Source organism: Podarcis bocagei, assembly GCF_964188305.1.
Source record: "Podarcis bocagei genome assembly, chromosome: 4".
NCBI classification, from domain to species: domain Eukaryota; kingdom Metazoa; phylum Chordata; class Lepidosauria; order Squamata; family Lacertidae; genus Podarcis; species Podarcis bocagei.
The window spans coordinates 101351186-101373790 of record NC_138128.1 but is presented as its reverse complement, the minus strand read 5'-3'; the positions used below and the strand labels follow the sequence as shown (position 1 = coordinate 101373790).

Sequence of the window (22605 nt, the reverse complement as noted above, 5' to 3'; positions counted from 1 at the left end):
ATCTGAAATTTCATGCATATCACTTAATACCTTGACCCTGCTCCACTGAATTGAAATTTCAGCCTTCACGACATAGGGAAATGGCCAAATAAACAGCTATTTTTGTGGAGTAGGGTCAAGATATTAACTGATATGCATGAAATTTCAGATATAGCTATATAATCCCTAGTGTAGTAAGATGAGATATTTGGAGCAGGCATTTTTTTAAAAAAATGTTTTTTATGAACCGCCGTAATAACTACCCAGCTTACCACCAATTACCTCTCTCGCTCACCTACACAAAAAATAACTTGAACACCCCATATTTCAGCCTTTTTATTTTTTACCTCATAGGCAAGCTTCTCAGCACGATCAAAGAAATTGGTTTCCATCAGTCCAAAGGAGTACATGCCTTTTAAGTAGCTAAACAGAAAAGGTAAAAACTGACAGTCAATATGAGATTACTTAATAGCACCTTGATAAATACCTTAAAATAGAAAAGAGAATTTTACTTGATGAAACTACATAAGAACTAGCATTTGCAACAGGTTCTCACTAGAAATTAGTACATTCAGGGAATCGACACTTTATTCTTAACACATGAGAGCATGTGTCCAAATTTCACTTCAGTCTGTAAAGCGTGTCAGCTCCATCCCTCCTCTGGTCCTGGTTCCTCAGAACCCCAGATGGTCTCTTGTATTCAGAGGACCCTTGAGGGAGTCCCTTACTTGGTCGCATCCTTTTATCACAGGACACCTACTATGTTTGGTTCTTTATATCGTTTATTTTCCTGACAGTCTTTGCTCTCTTCTCTGAAGTAAACAGCCACAGACCCTTCCATATGCCTTCTCCCCTCATATCTGCCTCCTTGCTCTCCTGGGTTCCTCGTCTCTTCTCATAGTCCTCCTCTTCCCTGCTGGGACCTGGGCTGGGTGCTTTAAAGAGCTGCTGGCTGCTCTCTACTTCCTTAGGATGAATGGCATTTGCATGTAGGTCCTTCTCCAGTCCCAAGGCCTCCGTGTTGCATCCGACTGGCCAAGGAGCTGCCTGGAGACTGACAATGCCTCCCAGGCACCTTACACACAAGCCTTCTATTCTCTCAGCCTCAGATCCTCTTTCTAGAATCTTCCCCTCCATTTCTGAAGTTCAAAGGCAAGTGCCATCCATTATGTAGGCAAACAGCACCAACCACACACAAGAGGGAGGTAGGAGAAAGGCTCAGGGAACTGTTTGTATTTGTGTTTACCTCAAACAACCACCACTTTAGGCAGGAAACAGCTCAATGAGGAAAGGATGATGTGGGATCAGAATGCAGATTAGCAGTTGTCAGGTGGGGTTTACAAAACCATGGGGGATGGAATTGTTTACCATGGAGGAGGATGCAGATGACTGATGGGAACAGTGAATGGGAGCCCTCCAGTTTGTCACAGGTCTCACTTGCTTAAGAATATTAGTACTGGGGGGGGACAGTTATTCTGAAAATTGAGCTTCTTATTATGAATCTTTCTCTAAAATCCAGTTGTGTTGATTTACATGTACTTTTAGATTGTACACTTGTAGACTGATCTGGACACCTTTTTTGGCTGACGAGTAGGGTAAACATGTTTTAAAATAACAAACAAATAAGTTGGACTGCAAGATCTGATAATATTTCTTATCTGAGGTTCTTGAATTTGAGCATGCAGTAGAATCAGAGAGTGCAGCAGAAGCAAAATGATCTTACCTACTAAGAGGAATGTCTGGTGTCCAATAAGGATAGACTCGAGCAATGGAGTCTCTCATCTGGGTTTGATGTCCCAAGTAGAAATAAGTGTCATGTGCAAATTTGAGGGCTAACAGGTCAGTTGGGTGGTTCTGCAGGATTTGATCCCAGGTGTCAGAAGCTTTTGGGAGCTGCCTACACAGGGGGAAAACCCAAGGCATATAAATATCCTTCAAGGCGTATAAATATCCGTTCACATAGTTGGTGCCTATTTCGTGCAGATAACCAGGAAGAAATGCTGCAATAAATAATGTATCCCCCCGTCCTTTTAGCCAACTGATTATAACCTTGTTTGGACAAGAGGGTTAGTAAAAGTTGTTTGCACCACTGGTAACTTTTGTGGGTTTGCGTGCAAGACTTTTTCATACTATAAACCCGTATTCTTATATTTAAAGGTGTACAATGCTGCTAAAATAATGTGAATGAGACAGCGGCGTAGCGTGAGTTGTCAGCACCCGGGGCAACGCAAGTAATTTGCGCCCCCTAACCCGGGGCAAGGCAAGTAATTTGCACCCCCCCAACCCCTAACCTGCGAGTTGCCCCTGGCGCTGCCGCGCAAACAACACTGCTTGCCCGGAGGAGGATGGAGGCAGAAGCAGCCGCCGCCTGTGGCTGGGCCGAGGGGATGGCGGCGGCGGCAGGGTGCAGAGGCTGCCCGTGCCCGGCCAGGCGTCGGTGGCGGCGTCGGCGCTGCTGCAGCGGCTGCTCCTCCAGCGAGCAGTGAGCGGAGCGCAGCCACAGCGACGGCGGGGGGCGCGCGCGCTAGGGCGCAAGGCTGGCGGCGGGGAGCCCGGCGGAGGAAGGAACTTGTCCCTTCCCTCTGGACTCGCGCCCCCCCAGATGTTGCGCCCGGTGCGGTCGGCACCCCTGGCACCCCCCACGCTACGCCACTGGAATGAGATCTCCCATATTTAATTACTGATTACTTGTGACTTTCTTTTTTGAAGTACTATTTGTTTACTCAAGCCTGCACAGCTTATGACCCAGGCCACCAACCACCTAGGGCAGCCTGCCAGGTGCCGGGGGGGGGGGTTGCCAGCAGGCTCCTATGGGTGCCTGGAGGGCTGTGTATGTCCTTGTGGGACACAAGAAGCACAGGTACGTCTTCATTTTAAGAGCTAAATGTTAAAAGAAGTAGCCCAAAGGAACTGTTTCTAATCCCTCTGTGTCTGAAGGGAGCAACTAAAACTAATGGCACTAAGTGTTGAGAGCTACCATTTGTGGATGAGATTCCATACATTTAACAACAATAAGCTAGAAGCAGGTTAGACCCTTGAAAATATATTTTTCGTTTAAGAACTCAATTTGAAACATCATCTGTTATTTCACTCATTATATAGGGCTACCAAATAGCATTATAACATTATGCCTTATGGACAACGAGGAAAGGAAGTTATTACAAGAAAAGATGGCCCTAGTCTTTGTGAAAAAAGTTAAATATCTGGGGGTGAATTTGTCGGTGAAAACCTGAATCTATATAAAGATAACTATGAGAAATTATGGAATGAAATTAAGAGAGATTTGGAGATTTGGTTGAGTTTCAAATTGTCATTAACGGGCAGGATATCTGTAGTTAAGATGAATGTATTGCCAAAGATGTTGTTTCTGTTTCAAGCCCTACCAATTATTGATAATGTAAAGTGTTTCAAAGAATGGCAAAAAGCACTATCTAGATTTATCTGGCAGGGGGGGAAACCCAGAATCAAATATAAATTACTAACGGACTCGAAAGAAAGAGGGTGATTTTCCCTTCCAGATTTGAAGATCTATTGTGAAGGAGCAGCTTTTTGCTGGATTAAGGAATGGATACAACTAGAGGAAACTGATGTTTTAGATTTGGAAGGATTTGACAATGTGTTTGGATGGCATGCATATCTATGGTATGGCAAGGTAAAGGCCCATGATGGCATTAAAAATCATGTTTTTGCTAGACTGTTTTTGTATGCCACAACTGCAACTCGAATTTTATTAGCCAAAAATTGGAAAACACCAGAAATACCAACAGTGGAGGAATGGCAGATGAAGATGATGGACTTTTCGGAGCTAGCCGACCTGACCAGAAGAATCAGTGACCAAAAGGAGGAGGAACATCAGGAAGAATGGAAGAAATTTAAAGACTGTTTATCGAAATATGCTAAGATAAATTATATAGAAATACTTGCAAAATAACAGATAGGCTAATGACTTAAATATGTGAAATTATAAAACAATATGTTTAAAGTTAAGATGAAAAGAGACAAAGATGTTACGGAGAAAGTAAATTTTATGAGAAACTGTCTTGGAAAACCATTACAATGATATATAATGAAATTCAGTCAAGGGAATTTGAGGAAGTCATTTAACTATGATATTAATATTGGACTAAGTTCAGTTTTGATTTGTGTTTGTTTGTTTAAAAATGTGGAAAATTAACATTTTTTTGGTAAAAATATATATATATAACATTATGCCTTAGGTCCAAGGGTAGATGTTGCAAAGCTATTGTTTGGCAAAGGAAAAAAGCAAAATCAGAAATGTTTTAAAGGAAAGTAGGGAGGGCAGGTGCCAGGGCTTTTTTTACATCCAGAACTCACCAGAACTCAGTTCTGGCACCTCTCAGGTGGGCACCAATGTCACTGCAAGAGAATGAGGAGGTGTTCATGTTGAATTCCAGCACCTCCTTTTCTAGAAAAATAGCACTGGCAGGTACACCAAATCAAGTTTTTTACAACAGACATTGCCCCTGAGAAAATGAAAATAAACTGCTTGTTCTGCAGATTTTGAGAGCTAGTTTTTACAGAAAAGGCAAAAAAGCTTTCCAACTTCACTGCCTAAAATCCAAGGACTTACCCATTAGCAAAGAGCTCCAATGCAGAAACGTGTAATTTCTCTCGTTCAGTCAATGGCTGAGACTGTGACAGTGCCACCATTTTCTTTATTGCACCATCTAGTTTTCTGTCAAGTCGAGGTGAACTCCCAGTACCAATCAGAACCAAACCATTAGCAATCACATGACCCATTACTGCAGATAAAGTCAGAAGTAAAAACTTTACGTAAAAGATTATATCAGTGGACAAAACCTGCAGTCCTTTACCTAATTTCATGCAGATTAGGAGGAGCCTGGAAGGAGAGGAGTGGGGACGAAGTCAAAACTGATGGAGTGATGGAATGAGAAAGGGTGGCAAGCCCTCTGGAAATTATTCATTCAGACTTATTACAGGAGTGATCTGTGTGTCTGCTGGCAACTCCTTGGTGGGCAGGGAGAGAAAGGGGTGGCAGAAAGAGGGAGAGAGGAAGAAAGCGAGAAGGGAGCGCTCCCAGTTGCTTTGGGCTCGGGCATGCAGCCCTCAAAAGACTGCCCAAGAAAATGGGGCCCTCAACAAATAAAAGCTATAGTCATCTTTTAGTTATATAATAGGTTGTTCCTCAAACATATTTATTTATTTTCTCAACTATACAGACAGCCTGATTATAATGAACCTCTATGTGGTTTACAAAGAATAAAAACAAAACATTAAAAATATCAATAAAAGACTGTTAAAAACAGGTATTTAAATAAAAAAGATAGTTCAAATCAACAGGAGGTTTAAAAGATGTGTTTTAACCTCAACTTTTACATATGTGGATAGGCTTGCATAAACAGAAATGTTTTAGACAGGTTCCAAAAAGAGTAAAGTAAGGGAACCCGCCTGATGTCAATACAGAGAAGGTAAAAAAAAAAAAAGTTCTATCCATTTACCTCCAAGAATCACATCCAAAGTATTTTTCATCATATATTTGAACCCATGAAGACTAGAAACATTAGCTTTTCTTTTTTTAAAAGAAAAACAAAACTTAAGATCCGACTATGGTGAGAAACTGGCCAATCTAGATTCAAACCATGGCTTACAATGCAAGTTTATTTTAAAGTAACCATATATAGTGTTAAGAGAAGTTTTTCTGTTCAGATGAAATGACAAATCTCAGGTAACTAAAAGCGGAATGCATAAGTTTCTGAAGGAGAGAGGATGGGTAGGCAGGTGAATGAGCCCAGGGGCCAGCTGAGCCTGACTTCAACCATTATGGGCATCGGTGGTCCCAAAGAAAATAAGCATTGCACCCCCCTCCCTCCCTCCCTCCCTCCCTTCCTCTCCCCCCCCCCCCGACCTCTCTCTCTCACACACTTTTTGGGCCAATTTTTCACATTTTCTACAAGGAAACAACGTTAGGGCACACAAAGATGCACTGAAGTCATTTCGTTACTTACAAAAATTAGGGTCAGCTGCCTGTAGTTTTGAGAAAGTTCCTTCAAGGCCCCCTAAACTATTATCGTTTTTCCAGGTGACATACTGTAAGAAATACAAACAATACACTGGTTAAGAATTCAAGAAGAGATAAGTTTCTTTTCATCATCTCATGCAAGCGAATTTTACATTAAGCAGAAAACAAATTTAATATATTTCCACTTCTAGCTCATGTGGCAATCCACAGGAATATTCTTAAGGTGATTTTCTTAGTTCCATTAATACAGTATACAGAATTCAGAACTACTAACCAACTTTAATTCTGTTATTCCAGTCTCTGGGACAGATAAGTCCAATTATTCCTGAGTTGAGCTCATGATTCCAGGAACTAAGATACTACTGGGGGCAGGGGGGCTGAGCACTGCATTTCCCTGCAAAGGCAAGAAGGGCAAATAATATTGTTCCTGACCAGACTGCAGCACGAAGCTTTGCTGCTTCAATTGTTTTAACTCTTTTTAACTTGTGTGGTGGGTGTGTTGTTGTTTGTTTTTATTGAATGAGAGGAGAGCATCTCGTGTTGGGGAGAGCAGGGAGGTTCCCCAATTGCAGTGGTTCAGGGTGGGGCGAGGTATCGTGTGGGAGGGGGTGCAGGCTGGGTAAGGGGCAAATGGCACAGGAGGTTATTAGTATTATTAAATTTGTTTATATCCTGCCTTTTTCCTAGGCTGGGTCTCAAGGCAGCTTACAGATAAAATAGAAACAGCTAAAAATGTTGATTTATGTTGGGGGTGGGCAAATGTCCACGACTCCTCTTGTTTTATTTAAGTATGTTTACCCTACATTTTCAAATAAGGTGCTTGGCATACATACAGAATAAAAGACAAAGTTAAGTGACTGTGCCACGTGCCAGCTCCTCCTCCAGCCTGGGCAATTGTGGTTGTCCTGTCAGCCAACCTTTGGGTCTGTTGATGAATGCCAGGCTGGCTCGGAGTAAGACCTCCCTCACCCATGACCTGATTGTGGATGAGGAAGCCCATCTGGTCTGCATCACTGAGCCTGGACGGGTGAACAGAGCAGAGTTGATCTCACCCAGCTGCCCCCACCTGGGTACTTAGGGCAGCAGCATCAGGACAGATTTGAGTGTTGGGGAGGAGGAGATACTGTGGTCCAGAGATTTTTCTCTCCCTCTCTCTCCAGGCTGTTTGTACACTTGGTGGGAAATCTAGAGTGTGTGTTCCTGGCACTGGACAACCAGGACAGAAAAGGGGATTCTGCTGGTTTACCACCTGCCTCGCTGCCAAGTAGTCTCCCTGCCTGAGCTGACAGGATGGTTTTAAAGGCAGTGTTGAGCACTCCCAGACTGCTGGTTTCGGGGGACTTCCAACAGCCATAGTGAAGCAACTGTCTCTGGGGTGGCTTAGGACTTCATGGCTGCCACAACCATCATGGGGCTGGTTCAACATGTCATTGGTGCATTGCATGTGGCAGGCCACACACTGAACCTTGATTTCTCAACCAGTCAAGAACGTTTTTATACCCGAAGGAGCGTCTCCACCCCCATCATCCATTCCGTACACTGAAGTCCAGCACCGAGGGCCTTCTGGCGGTTCCCTCACTGCGAGAAGTGAGGTTACAGGGAAACAGGCAGAGGGCCTTCTCAGTAGTGGCGCCCTCCCATGAGATGTCAAGGAAATAAACAACTGCCTGACTTTTAGATAACATCTGAAGGCAGCCCAGTTCAGATAAGTTTTTAATGTTTGATATTTTATCGTGTTTTTAATATTCTATTGGGAGCCGCCCAGAGTGGCTGGGGAAACCCAGCCAGATGGGAGGGGTATGTATAAATAAATAAATAAATAAATAAATAAATAAATAATTTGATCTGAAAGTGGAGGATATGGACATCAGTTCCTTGTCAAGGTCAGATCACTGCCTTTTCAGCACCTTTTCTCCTCTGCAGAGCCAGGGGGCTTATTAGGATGGTCTGCCCTTGGAGACTGATGGATCCAGTGGGTTTCAAGGTGATTCTGGGGGATTTTCCAGTTACTATGACTGGTTCTCTTGTCAAAGTCCTGACCAACCTCTGGAACATCTGAATGGCTCAGGCTGCTGACATTATAGTTCATGAGCAACTTCTTTCATTTCACAGAGCCTGCTTGGCTCCTTGGTATAGTCCAGAACTTACGACAATGAGACAAGCTACAGCAAGGCCTGAATGCAAGTGGAGGAAAACTGGGACTGTCTCTGAAGCGGGTTCAGAAACTTCAGGTGGTGCAGAATTTGGGGGTTACGTTGCTCACCAGAGCAAGACGGTTTGAGCATAGAATGCCAGTCCTGGCTTGACTGCACTGGGTGCCAGTTAGTTTCTGTGCTGAATTCAAAGTGCTGGTTTTGAAATATAGAGCCTTAAAGAGCTGAGGACTGCAATGCTCCTGCTCACTCCACTCATCCAGAACCGGGGAGACCAGGGCTGAAATCCCCAGCTAGTCAAGAAGCTCCGTGGGTGACCAGCCCAGCTGCCATCTCCCAGGGTGGTTGTGAGGAGGATGAAATGGAAAAGAGGGGAACGAGGTGACCACCTTGAGTTCCTCGGAAGATTAAGGTGGTATGTAAATGTAATAAAAATATTCATTTATCAAACAGCCATTGCCTTCACCTTTCTTCATACTTTTTGAGAGCATAGCAAAAGCAAACTAAAGGGAATTTTATCACTAAAGGGGATCTTTACTTTCCCTTTATTGATATGAATTTTCCCTTCACACCTGAAAGACTAACACGGCCCCTTTGTAATTGCAATTTTCTTATTTCACTCCTCCAAAATATATGGGAAAACGTATCTAATATTTACAAAAGGTAATCCATTAGAATACCGTATTTTGCGCCCCATAAGACGCTCCGGCCCATAAGACGCACCTAGTTTTTTGGGGGGGAAATAAAGGGAAAAAATTATTTCCCCCCCAGGCGCGGGGCTGGGGCAGCCCGAGCTTCCCCCGACCCCAGCCCCCAAACAGGCAGCTCTCTGCAAGCCGTGGGAGCCCAGCGGTGGTTCCCGCTGCTTGAGGAGAGATCCGCGAAGCCTGCACGTGCTGGGATCAGCGCTTGCAGGCTTCGGGATGCCTGCAACTCTCCCCAAGCAGTGGGAACGTTCCCGCTGCTTGGGGAGAGATCCGCGAAGCCTGCGCGTGCTGGGATCAGCGCGCACAGGCTTTGGGATGCCTGCAACTCTCCCCAAGCAGTGGGAACGTTCCCGCTGCTTGGGGAGAGATCCGTGAAGCCTGCGCGTGCTGGGATCAGCGCGCGCAGGCTTCGGGATGCCTGCAACTCTCCCCAAGCAGTGGGAACGTTCCCGCTGCTTGGGGAGAGATCCGCGAAGCCTGCGCGTGCTGGGATCAGCGCGCGCAGGCTTCGGGATGCCGGCAACTCTCCCCAAGCAGTGGGAACGTTCCCGCTGCTTGGGGAGAGATCCGCGAAGCCTGCGCGTGCTGGGATCAGCGCGCGCAGGCTTCGGGATGCCTGCAACTCTCCCCAAGCAGTGGGAACGTTCCCGCTGCTTGGGGAGAGATCCGCAAAGCCTGTGCGTGCTGGGATCAGCGCGCGCAGGCTTCGGGATGCCTGCAACTCTCCCCAAGCAGTGGGAACGTTCCCGCTGCTTGGGGAGAGATCCACGAAGCCTGCACGTGCTGGGATCAGCGCGCGCAGGCTTCGGGATGCCTGCAACTCTCCCCAAGCAGTGGGAACGTTCCCGCTGCTTGGGGAGAGATCCGCGAAGCCTGCACGTGCTGGGATCAGCGCTTGCAGGCTTCGGGATGCCTGCAACTCTCCCCAAGCAGTGGGAACGTTCCCGCTGCTTGGGGAGAGATCCGCGAAGCCTGCACGTGCTGGGATCAGCGCTTGCAGGCTTCGGGATGCCGGCAACTCTCCCCAAGCAGTGGGAACGTTCCCGCTGCTTGGGGAGAGATCCGCGAAGCCTGCACGTGCTGGGATCAGCGCTTGCAGGCTTCGGGATGCCGGCAACTCTCCCCAAGCAGTGGGAACGTTCCCGCTGCTTGAGGAGAGGTCCGCGAAGCCTGGAGAGCGAGAGGGGTCGGTGCGCACCTACCGCTCTCGCTCTCCAGGCTTCAGCGAAAGCCTGCATTCGCCCCATAAGACGCACCCACATTTCCCCTTCATTTTTGGAGGGGGAAAAGTGCGTCTTATAGGGCGAAAAATACGGTAAATATTGTTTTTATGTGCCATAATCTCTTCTTCATTCCTACCTGAGTCAGGGCAGCATCATACATTTTACAGGCCTCATTACTTGTGGTTGAGAGAAGAAGTCCCGCATCCTGCCAGGCCTGGAAGGCATAAGACACAGCCTACTTTATCTCTGATGTAGAAATATTAAAATTCTGGAAACTCTGAAGTCATAACAGAAAAACACTTAACATTTTTTACACACACTTAAATTTTATATACTACTTGAGAGTAGTAAAATCTCAAAGCAGTTTAATAAATACATGAATTGTTAACTGTCCTGTGATCCTCAGATGAAGGGTGGTATTGAAATTTAATAAATAAAAAAATAATTTAGAGCATTTGTACCCTTGCTCTTCAGCCAAAAAAAGGCTCCCAGAGAAACTTGAATACAATCAATTAAAACAAGACAGCTTCGTCCTGCAGGCTTACAATCCCACAAGCGCTGCAGCCAAGGGGAAAGGGACAGGGAGGGAGGAGGAAAGAAGCAAACTCAGCACCAGCGGGCAGAGAGTGGGCCCAGGGGCAAGAGGCAGAAGATGGGGCTGGTCTGGAAGAAGCCCTGCCCACCATCACTCCCACCAAAGCAATCCATCTGACTTACCCATCATACCTAAAACTGAGGAGTTTAAGAACATTAACTGTATCAAGGTTCAACAATGCATTTTCCCACAGAGCCTCTAAAATCTCTCTTCTGCTATTACAGTGTCATCATGAGAAGGAAATGTGTAAGTGAGCATTTCGGTCAATGTATAACCGGATGACAAGAGAACCTTTGAGCTTTGAGCCTCAAGTGAAAATGCCCTTACATAGTTCATGCAAAATAAAAAAATTCCTTCCAGTAGCACCTTAAAGACCAACTAAGTTAGTTCTTGGTATGAGCTTTCGTGTGCATGCATGAGATTTCGTGTGTATCTGAAGAAGTGTGCATGCACACGAAAGCTCATACCAAGAACTAACTTAGTTGGTCTTTAAGGTGCTACTGGAAGGAATTTTTTTATTTTGACTATGGCAGACCAACACGGCTACCTACCTGTAAATAGTTCATGCAATTATCCTATTGTCTCTGCAGGTTTGAGAAAGAAATTATGACCAAACACACACACATTTTATGTCCACGGACTTTTACCACAGTTTAATTTTCCAGTATGCTGGGTTTTATCTCTGCCTTTTTAGTTAATAGCTGCATTGTAAAACCTTTATGTTTCTGAACGCAGATTATACAACTTACAAAGATTCAAAATCATTACTGCATTGAGCAGATTAAGGCTGCGATCCTAGCCCCATTTCCTGGGAGTAAGCACCGTTGAATTCAACAGGACTTGCTTCTGAGTCGCATCAAATAAAGCATTTCCAAAGGGCTCCTGCTGAAAGTTTTCCATTTCCACGGGGTAAGGAACACCTGCTCGCGCCCCGCCGCCCTTTCTCTCGAGTAAGCGCAGCGGGACCCTGGCCACCGATCCGCGCTGCAAGCGCAGCCAACCTTCTCGGTTTCCCCCGCGCCCCCCATTTCTCACCCCGGGACTGAAATGCCGGGAGGAGCCGCGCGACTCACCTTGCAGTCGCGGAGATGCGCCATCTTCCCGCCGAGAGAGGCTTCGCTCTCCGCCCCGGAGTCGCCGCCCCAATCCGGAAACGGCGTCGGAAAAGAACGCGGAGTAAAAAGTCACCACGGAGCAGCGAAAGGCGAGGCTGCGGCGCCCCCTGGCGACTCCCTCTCGCTTTGCCGGAGGAAGGAGCCTGGCTGGCCGCGTCCTCGGGGGGCAGGGGCTGGCCGGGCGCGGGGGGCGCGGGGAGGCCGCGAGAGCGCCTGGGCTGCCTGCTGCCTGGCCTTGCGCGGCTTGCGAGGAGGCTCCCTTTTTTATTTTTAGAGGAAGTGCATATTTTATTACCCAGTTTGGGGTGCTTGTCTTAAACGGAAAGCATTTAAATTGGGGCCACTTTCATTTCTGAAGTGTGCCGAGAATGTAGGTGCGTGCGTACTGGTTTCAAGTGTGGGGTGCATACACGTGTACCTCTCGGGATTCTTGGGGGGAAACCAGCTCATGGCCTCCCTCTCAGGCTTGGCTCTGATGGAAACAACGAGCTCATAAATGGTGTTGGGGAAGCTTCTTTTGTTCGCTTTTTGTAGCAATGGCCTGCTCTTCTGTCGCAGAGGCCTTCGTCTTCTCCCTGTCCTGTCTGGATTTCAAGGTCAGACCCCCATCGGAGTCGGGGAAGGAATACAGGGGCCCCTAACTTGGTGGCCTTTTCAGGGTGAAACTATAAAGTTGTGAGAATTGTGTGATGCCAGTGTGACTTGCTGCAAATGCATAACTGGGGGGTGGGGGGTGGGGTTAGGCAATGTTAGGTTTTCAACATCACAATGTATCATCAGCCAAACATCATGGTTTGGCTATAAACCACCTCGGCTCTCCCCACGGGCGCTCAGCTCCCCAGATGAGCCAGCCCATCTCTCTTTCCTTGGGGCTCCTTCCTGAGGCTTCCTTCGCCGGCATGGGGGCAGGTGAACTACCTCTTTCTTCCCGCTCGCCCCCCACGCCCCGAAGACAGAACAGGCGGCGCTAGCCAAGCGCACAGAACCTGACGTGTGACTGGGGGGCAAAGTCTGCAAGGCCCAGGGTGCAAAGCCACCCCATCTGTGGCTTGCAGAGTGGGGCTGCCTGAGGCTGCTGGCGGGCAAGGAGGAGCGGGATGGGGGCTCTTTCAGCTGGGGAGTCTTTTGGTGCTGTGCACACCAGCTGACTGGCATGTCATTGCAGCCACACCAGCCTGGCCAGGTGGAGACATTGGGCACTGACCTGGCGCCTGGACACCTCCATTTCCTCACAAAAGGCTGGCACCCAGTTAATTTTGAACGCTGCCTGAGAGTTGCTGGAACTGAGTTCTGGCATGTTCCGGCTGAAAAAAGCCCTGTTTACATCTGTCCTGTTATGTACTGAGTTGAATAGGATCCAAAATGCAGCAGTCTGATTGGTCCTAGAACAATAGGATCCAAAATGCAGCAGTCTGATTGGTCCTAGAACAATAGGATTCAGAATGCAGCAGTCTGATTGGTCCTAGAACAGTGCAGCAGTATGATTGGTCCGCAGGAGCCACCCAATCCAGCTCCAGGTGGAAGTGAATCCGCAACCTGATTGGCCTACAGGAGAATCCCGGAATTAGCCAATCACGTGCGGCCCATTGTGTAAATAATGTATATAAAGCAGATTTTGGGGGGAACTTTCATTCCTCCTCACCACTATGAGCTGAATAAAGAGCATGAAATCCACTCTCGCCTCTGAGTATATTTCATGTCCCTCAACTTGTTTTATTTTCCTAGCTCTGATGTATAGCAAGAAGTCAGATGGGCTCTGTAAAGCAGGATCATCACCTTCTCATGGGGAGTGGGCTTGAATGTTCCTGTTATCCTTGTGAGTGAAGCCGTCCGGAGTCTCATACTCCTGGTAGGGTCAGCCAAGGCGGTAAGGTCAAGGGAAAGGAGTTAGACCAGGGGTCAGCAACCTATTTCAGCCATGGGCTAGTCCACTGTCCCTCAGACCTTGTGGGGGGGGCAGACTATTTTTTTTGGGGGGGGGGGATGAACAAATTCCTGTGCTCCACAAATAACCCAGAGATGCATTTTAAATAAAAGGACACATTCTACTCATTTACAAACACACTGATTCCCGGACCATCTGCGGGCCAGATTTAGAAGGTGATTGGGCCGCATCTGGCCCCAGGGCCTTAGGTTGCCTACCCCTGCACTAGACAAAGAATGATCCAGGAAGTCCTCAATGGCAAAATAGGCAGAAGATAAGTGATATGTTACAATGGCTGTGAAGGCCAATGAAGGCTGCAGCATGCTATCGTAACAGAGCCTTACTGCAAAGCCTGTGTGGTGGTCAGCATGCACTGATGTGATTCATGCACAGGCATCTTCCAAAACCCCATAACGGACTCACTGTTAATACTGTGTTCATGGAAGACAATCTTACTCTGCTACAAGTGATCAAAGAAGAAAAAGAAGAAGGTAAAGCAGGAGAGGCCACGTAGGAGTGATCATGGCCCAAGGGCATTTGTGTATTCCATAAGTCAGCCAGGACTTCAACATAGCAGCCATAAGGTCCTGAGCCACCCCAGAATTAATGGAACCAACAGTTTTGGAGTCCTCAACTCCACCTCCAAGACTATCTCTGTCAGCTCAGGCAGGGAGACTGCTGGGCAGTGAGGCAGAATCCTTAATCTGTACCAACTGTCCAGTACCAGGCACAAGCCCTCTAGGTCTCCATTCAAGCAGGGCAAAGCCTGGAGAGAGAAATAATCCCTATAGACTACAGTAAATTCTATCTGACCCCAGAGTGTGCCCAGTGCTCCACTGAATACCCAGGTGGGCAAAGCAGGGTGAGACCATCTCCACCGTGCCCATCCAGACAGGTCTTGATAATGCAAACCAACTCAGCTTCCTCATCCATAATCAAATCATGGATAAAAGAAATACATTAGTAATAACTTTTGATACAAAATAGCAACAGGAGCGAATTTCAACTCATCTAAAACTTTAACCATATCATTCATATAAAAATTAAATTTAAAAATGTCAATATATATTCTTGCTGATGCTAACAAGTGTCTATATTTTCTAGGTAATTTTAACCTATACAGTGGTACCTCAGGTTACATACGCTTCAGGTTACATACGCTTCAGGTTAAGAACTTTGCTTCAGGATGAGAACAGAAATCGTGCTCCGGCGGCGCGGCAGCAGCAGGAGGCCCTATTAGCTAAAGTGGTGCTTCAGGTTAAGAACAGTTTCATGTTAAGAACGGACCTCCGGAATGAATTAGGTATTTAACCCGAGGTACCACTGTACTGATGTATAGGAAATAGGTGACTATATTTACTGTTTATAATTTCTGACCCAGTGGGAGTCCAGCAATATTACTGCATGCTACTTTCAAATCAATGAAGGCAAAATAATAGCCTATGGAATTTCTAAAATGCAAACAGCCAGCAATTTATTCAAGTAAATATACATAACCTTTTATTCATTTGTACAGCGCAAACATAATCATTGCTTTATATTTAAAAAGATCAGGATCAACTTGATATATATATATAGATAGATAGATATAGATAGACATATAGATATATATATGAGGAATCAGGAATATAAAGAAAGAAATGTTACTTCTGTATTGCACGTGAACCTTAGTTGCTTGGGGCAACAAGTAAAAGATTCTAGAATTAAAACAATTATTGTGTGTGGAACTGTTGATGCTGGTAGTCAGCTGCTGCTCCTGAACCATCAAACCAAAGATGCTTCTTGTCTTCCTCTTCTGTTACTGTTCTCAGTATGCAACAGCTGTACCCTTTCGTTTTCTACCACCCCCACTGTTGGTCACCTGCTCAAACCCACAACACCGTGTCTATCAGAAGCATGACAATGAACTTCATGTTTCATGTTTCTGGGATGAGAGAATTGACCTGAAGTATTCAAGAGCCCAAAGTCTGCCTTCAGAGATCAAGGAGGAAAAGCTGGACACGCTACCCCCTCCTCACTGTCAGTGGTACCAAGACTCCATCTTGGTAAAGAATACAAATCGCTGGTCAGGTGAGCTGGCGTTAGGTGCAGCTCTGACTCGGGGAGGCCTCCACCCACCATGGGCTTTTATTCGTGTCACAGTGCAGTGTGTATCCGTTTCGTGCCATGTAGCCACATGTGCTCATAAGAACCTGACAATTGAAATTTCCAGGCAGGATGTCCGTCTTTTCCTCCTCTCGCCACGTACTTTACCTATTCATGAGTGGCAACCAGTGCAGCTGGGTTGGTGTGCACGCCTCAAGAGTTCCACCTGGAGTTACCGCTTCAAGAGTCAAGGGGGTATTCCTGAAGACCTCCTCATCCCCAGCAACCTCTATAGCGAGCCACTTGCACCTACTGTTTATCCTCATGCAGAAATGCACCAAGCATGTACATCATATTACAGCTACTACATAACTGTGCGCTACCAGCTCCGTGGATTCTACACTGCTTCACTCCATATTGAGAATGGACCTCCACTTGGACGTAGCCTGAGCTTCTATGTGCAGCCTGCTCTACTCCATGTGTTCAGCACCTCCTCCACACTGCTCAGCCTTCCTCACAGGACCCTCAATCTTTCATGGACTCTCCAACCCCTCAGCTCCAAAATAACAGCTTACACACTGGTGGATGTGCAGGGTTTGGAGGAATGGTCTGACTCCTACAGTTATAATCCTTTTGCTCTGCAAAGTGATTTCTGTGCTGTTCGCAAACCACAAAATTCCAGGGAGAAAGTGGTGGCCAGTGTCTATTTTCGTACTAATGAGAAGATGCCTGAAAAGCTGGCAGGAAAACTTGATTTCTTTAATGAGACTTTGATTTTCAGAGCAAGCACTGGAGCCGCAACTTATCTCACACTCAATCCACAGAAAACCAGAAGAGGCATCTACATTTTTAGCCATACACTGGGATTGTACTATTCTACACAGGAAGACAGCACTACTACCACCACTAGGAAGGGCTACAGCTCCCACTATATCTTTTACGAGGAGCAGAGCCTCTGTTACCTGATCATTGTTGAATTCATGCAGCTGCAATTGTCCAAGTTCAGCATCCATGTGTATCTGAACCGGAAAGGGACTTTGTTCAGGTCTCTAGGTGAAAAAGATATTGAAGTTCACGTTTTCAATGGACATTCTCCAGACAAAAGTTTGGTCTATATTGTGTGGTTTATTCCCGTGCAACATCCACTGCTGCAGTGTGAGTGGGTCTTTAACCTTCAACTTTTTAATTCCAGGAAAGAGTACCTCCTTTGGAACAACACTTATTCTTACAGTAACGGTGTCAAAGATGCTGCCCATTTTCTCCCTCCCTCTGTTTTATCTATCCGACCTTCACAATACATGGGCTTTGTAGCCAAAGTGAATTGCAGCAAAAGTGGACTTGCACATGCTGTTTTAAAAGCCAGTATCAATACTTTCGCGTCAAAGGTCCTACACCCAACAGTGGCCTGTCAGCAAAGTTACTGTCATGAACTGACAGCTATAATCCATAAACCCAATTTCTCTGATCCAATCATACATTATAAGAGAGAGTCAGCAATTACCTTGCAAGCAACTGCAAAGGCACAGTGCAGGACAAGTGCAGATATAGATATACTGTGGAAAATCTATAGCCTTGAAGCTGCATATTCTATTCCAGACTGGCCAAATCCTCTTAAGCTACCTGATGAGATAAATACAAGTGGAATCATATTTCATATACCTAGAAATGTCTTATTTTATGGCTTTCATCATGTAAATATGACTATGACAGTGTACCTTCCTGCATATAATATAAAAATCATGGAGTCTGATTCAGTATTTCTCCAAATTCTAGAAAATGACCTGGTAGCAATCATAGCTGGTGGTATGTTCAGGACAGTTGGTGTTTCTGATCATTGGACTTTGGATGCATCTGCTTCTTCTGATCCTTATTCAGCCAACCCCCTTGAAGGAATCACCTTTAATTGGTATTGCACCAAACGGGAATTGGACTATTCAACAATGAGGTTGAGCCCAGAGGGAAAATGCTGTCCAAATCAAGTAGATATACGCTGGACACATTCAAGTGCTCCAGTTCAAAAAGTAGAACCTAATACATTTCAGGCAAACACAAAATATTATTTTATTCTAGTAATTCTGAAGCAGCACAAATCAGCCCATGCATTCCAAACAGTTCATGTGCTGCCTGGTTCTGTACCAATACTGGATGCCACTTGTTTAGAAAATTGTGGAAAAACCATCAAAGTAACAGAGCGATTCATTCTGTCCGCAAGATGTCTAAATTGTGCAAAAACTAGTCAAACAGTCTACCTTTGGTCACTTCTTTCAGCAAACTCTAAGGAAATACATTTTGATTGGGCTTCCAAAACTACAACTGGGAGATCAAAGCCATACATGCATATAAATTCATTGGCATTCAGATACATGGAAGACAAATTCTATACTCTTAGCCTGAAAGTAAGCACAAAGGGAAAACAATCAGCTGTTTATAGGCATTCATTTTATGTTCGCTCTCCACCTCGGACTGGAAAATGTATCATTTATCCAAGGGAAGGCATAGCATTCCGTACAAAATTCATTGTCCAGTGTACTGGATTTGAAGAAAAAAATGGGCCTCTTATATACAAAGTGATAGCACATTCAGATCTAACAAGAATGACTGCAATATCTTCTGTGCAAAATAATACATTTGGAATAATAGTGTATATCGGTCATCAGCAAAAAACCCCTCCATCATTTCTCCCTGCTGGTATTCCGTCTAAAAAGTATGCCTTAGACATATATGTTCAAGTATATGATGCCTATGGAGTATTTTCTGAAGTAACTTTGGAAGCAAATGTTTATGATCCAAGAAGTAAACCAACTGTTCTTCTCCGCGAACTGTATGGTTTAATCAGTGGGCAAAGTGGCCCTATGTCCTTTTTCTTTGAAACTAAAGATTACTTTAATATAGGCTTTCTTACCTATATGGTGGCCTCTGTATTAAATAATATTGAGACTTTGCCAACCAGTCAAGGCTCTAAAACTGATTTGCGGGAAATCCTCCTTAATGTGTCTGCAGTGATTCCTTTGACTGAAATACAGATGATAGCCCAAACGGTCTCAAGTATTTGTCAAGTGACACAGGATGCTAATGAAGTTAATAGGAAAGCACAACTGTTTGCGGTCAGAACACTAAAAGAGGCCACTGAAGCTCTCAAAAGGCTCCGGGACAAAGATCTAGGGTCTCAGGAAGCAGAAGTCCTTGGCAATGGTATATTTACTGGCTTGTCCAATGTGTTGAGTGCTTCTCTCTTAAACCATAGAAATGTCAATGTCAATGCAATTAAAGAAATAATTTCTGTGACAGGAATATTAGCTGACCTCATCTTACAAGGTAAAGTCCCTGGGGAACATGAAACTAATATGGAAGCTAAAAACTGGTCAGTTCACTTATGGAAAGGTGAAAAGTGGGAGGTTTCTAGGACTTTCTCTAAGGGGAGACAATGCAAGAACTACTTTTATCCTCAGCTGAAGCAGGAGAACCACATTGAGTTACCAGCAGATGCTGTGGTTTCCACAGTGCATTATGTGTTTGAAGAGAATCCCTTCCCTTGGATGGCAGATGCAGCAGATATTCATACAGTAGTGACTGGACTCAAAATGGTGGGAGTCAAAGCTAATGGTGATATCTTGGGGGTTACCCCCGAGGTGGTGGAAGTTATCATGGCAAGGAAAAATAAGGACTTTGCAACATTTAATCTGACAATTGGGCCAGATAAAAAGCTTTCCAAAACAACTGGTGGATTTAGTATTGAAGTCAAAGGAAACTTCAAGTATGTATTTATCCAGATTTTGTGCAATATGAAAGTTACTTTCAACATATCTATCTTTCTGGGACTCAATGTCAGCCATTCTCCAATAGCTTCTTATATTGTTTTCCATGACAAACCTCCAGCACCACGTGAAATGAATCCTGGCCTCACTAACTGTGCATTTAAGGCTGTGCGCATACTTTGTCTTCCTCAGTCATTGCTTCAGTCTCCGCTCCAAGGCAATAAAGCAAGCAAGTGGAACATTTCAGTTGTACTACAATCACACCCAATTGTGAGAGGACAAACCAGAAAGATTGTCCGCATTGCTGTTTATACACCCAATTGTCTAGGTATGGATGGCATTCAGAAACAGTGGAAAGAAGGACTGTGCCGTCTGGGCTCTCAGACCACCTGGTCTAAGATACACTGCATCTGTGAAGCAAAAGCCCACAGCACAACAAGAAGTAGACGCCGATCACAGGAGGCTTCTCATGCTGTCAGATTTGTAGCTGGCAGCTTCATTTTGTACCCTAATCCTTTGGATATAAACAAGGTCCTCTCAGCAGACTTTGACACAAACCCAGTGACAATGCTGGCTGTGTTTTTCATTTTTTCAGCCTACATCTTGTGTACTACCTGGGCCATGATCAAAGATAAAGCTGATTTGAAAAGAAAAAACAAAATACTAGTTTTACCTGACAATGACCCCTACCATAAAGTGCGCTATGTGGTCACTGTATACACAGGAAGTCGCTTGGGGTCAGGAACCACAGCAGATGTTTTTCTTGAATTGATAGGTAAAAATGGTGTCAGTGATGTCCATCACTTGAAACACCCACAGTTTCCAACTCTCTTTCGTGCAGCTGTTGACACATTTCTCCTAACTACTAAATATGATTTAGGGGATCTTCTTTCTCTTCATGTCTGGCACAATACAGGGGGTTCCTCCCCTAACTGGTTCTTAAGCAGAATCAAAGTACAAAATATGCACACTAAAAAATCTTGGCTGTTTATATGTAGAAACTGGTTAGGTCTTGGCAAGGCTGATGGCAAAATAGAACGATCAATTGTTGCTAAAAACCTAAAATCAAGCTTAGATAAAATGGATTACTTCTGGATAAGCTTTGCCAAGGACTTGGAAGACAATCATATATGGCTCTCAATATTTTCTCAGGTTGTCACCGGTTCTTTCACAAGGGTACAAAGGGTATCTTGTTGCTTAGTAATAATGCTGTGTAATTTGCTATTCAACATCATGTTCTTCAGTGGTGCAGATGATCGGGAGATTCTTTCAGTGCAACTACGGTATCTGAAATCCATGTATATTGGATTTGTGAGCGCTTTGTTTTCTATTCCTTTACAACTGACCATACAAATCTTGTTTACATATTCCGAGGAGAAGCCTTTGCTGCATAACACGAGAAATGGGTCAAAAAGAAGCCCCTCTCTTATGCCTGAAACCCTTGAGAAAGAAGGCAAATCAGCATATTCAAATGGGAAAGACCAGCATCTGCCATTATCAGAAAGCAATGCTAGCAACAATAATGCAACAGACAGTACTACTTTCGAAAATGAGGAGCCGCTGCACCCAGAGTTCATGTTCTTTAGTAAAAAGCCACGCTTTTCATGGTGGTGCAGATATGTTTCTTGGACACTGGTCTTTCTCATATCTGGAGTTTCTTCATCTTTCATTATATTATATGGTTTGACCTATGGCTATACAACATCAATGGAGTGGTTTATAGCATCCATGACATCATTTTTTGAGAGTGTGTTTTTGCTGCAAACCATGAAGTTGTCTCTCATATCTGCTATGAGTACTATAAGTCTCAAATACTGTAAAAACATCCCCTGGATAAGCACAGAACAGTACCAGAATATGAAGCTGATCCAATCAAGTGTGGATGAGAAAGATCTGAGAAAGATTCACCATGATCTTTCCAAACTTAGACACAGCAAGGAATATGAACCTTTAACAGAGGATGAAGTCATAGTCTTGAGGAAAAGAGTAAGGGCTCAACACTTAGCATTTGTGTTTGTAAAGGACATCGTAATTCACATTGTCTATTCATCCTGTGTTTTCATTGCTGCATTTTCCGCAGAACCCACCACCACTTTTTATTACAATAAAGCTATATATAATAAATTCTCGTTTGGTTTATCAGATGTAAGTAAGCTGGAGCATATTTACATGTGGACGAGCAACGTCTTTCTGCCCTTAATACATAATGACTACCACCCTACCTATGTTTCAGAATCTTGGTCTAAAATTCTTGGTTTGCCCAGAATGAGGCAAGTAAGAGCGAAGAATACTGAAAAGGAATGTTTCCCTGCTCGCAACTTTGCGCAAGGTCATATGATTAGTGAAAGCCACTGCCGCTATAAATATAACAGTGATCCAGAAGATCAAAGTAACTATCTTGGGTCATGGACAATCCCAACCAATCAACCAACTCCCAAGCACTCCAGCAGTTTTCAAGGATTTACATACCAGTCAGACATTGACCAATGGGAATATAAATCATATGGTGTTGTAGATTCATACGGGCCTGGAGGATATTCCTTTTATTTTTTTCCTGGAGAGCAACGACCCAATACAACAATGAGGATGGATGATCTGCAAAGAAACAACTGGCTTGATAATCGGACCTGGGCAGTGATTTTTGAGTTAACAACTTTTAATCCAGATGTGGATCTATTCTGCAGCATTTCTATCGTATTTGAGACTACTGATGTAGGTGTCGTTAATTCAAGTTTGGTAGTTCATTCTTACAAACTCTCTATTTTCCAGTATGAACCCACCTCTAAGAGGGTTGTGTATGGAGTTATAGTGTATATTCTTGCCTTTTATCTTGCTGATGAATTTAACATGTTACGTCAAGAAAGGATAGGTTATCTTCAAACAGCAACTAACGTAAATAACTTTGCAATAAAGACAACCTCTATGTTTTTTCTGTTGTTAATTGCACTGAAATTTAAGCTGGCATTTACATTGTTGGAATTTCATCTACTTAATCCAGAACAATTTGTTCCCTTCCATGTAGTTTCCCAAATCGATCAACTCTACATGATGATTTCAGGTTTTTTGGT

General features: G+C 44.6%; 1 protein-coding gene across 6 annotated transcripts in view; it reads right to left on the bottom strand.

Annotated features, from left to right (window-relative positions):
* Window positions 1–22605, bottom strand: part of TTC38 (tetratricopeptide repeat domain 38) — a 92816-nt gene that overhangs the window by 19364 nt on the left and 50847 nt on the right. For 4 of the 6 annotated variants that reach the window (XM_081191028.1, XM_081191027.1, XM_081191029.1 and 1 more), the window contains 6 exons: window positions 16745–16831; window positions 10200–10277; window positions 5967–6048; window positions 4571–4742; window positions 1703–1876; window positions 327–402 (listed from right to left, as the gene is read on the bottom strand). In XM_081191028.1, coding sequence (XP_081047154.1) covers window positions 327–402; window positions 1703–1876; window positions 4571–4742; window positions 5967–6048; window positions 10200–10277; window positions 16745–16831 — 669 coding nt within the window. Of the gene's footprint in view, window positions 1–326; window positions 403–1702; window positions 1877–4570; window positions 4743–5966; window positions 6049–10199; window positions 10278–11731; window positions 11808–16744; window positions 16832–17283; window positions 17385–22605 lie in introns of those variants that run through there. The other 2 variants (XM_081191030.1, XM_081191031.1) reach the window with 2 other exon arrangements.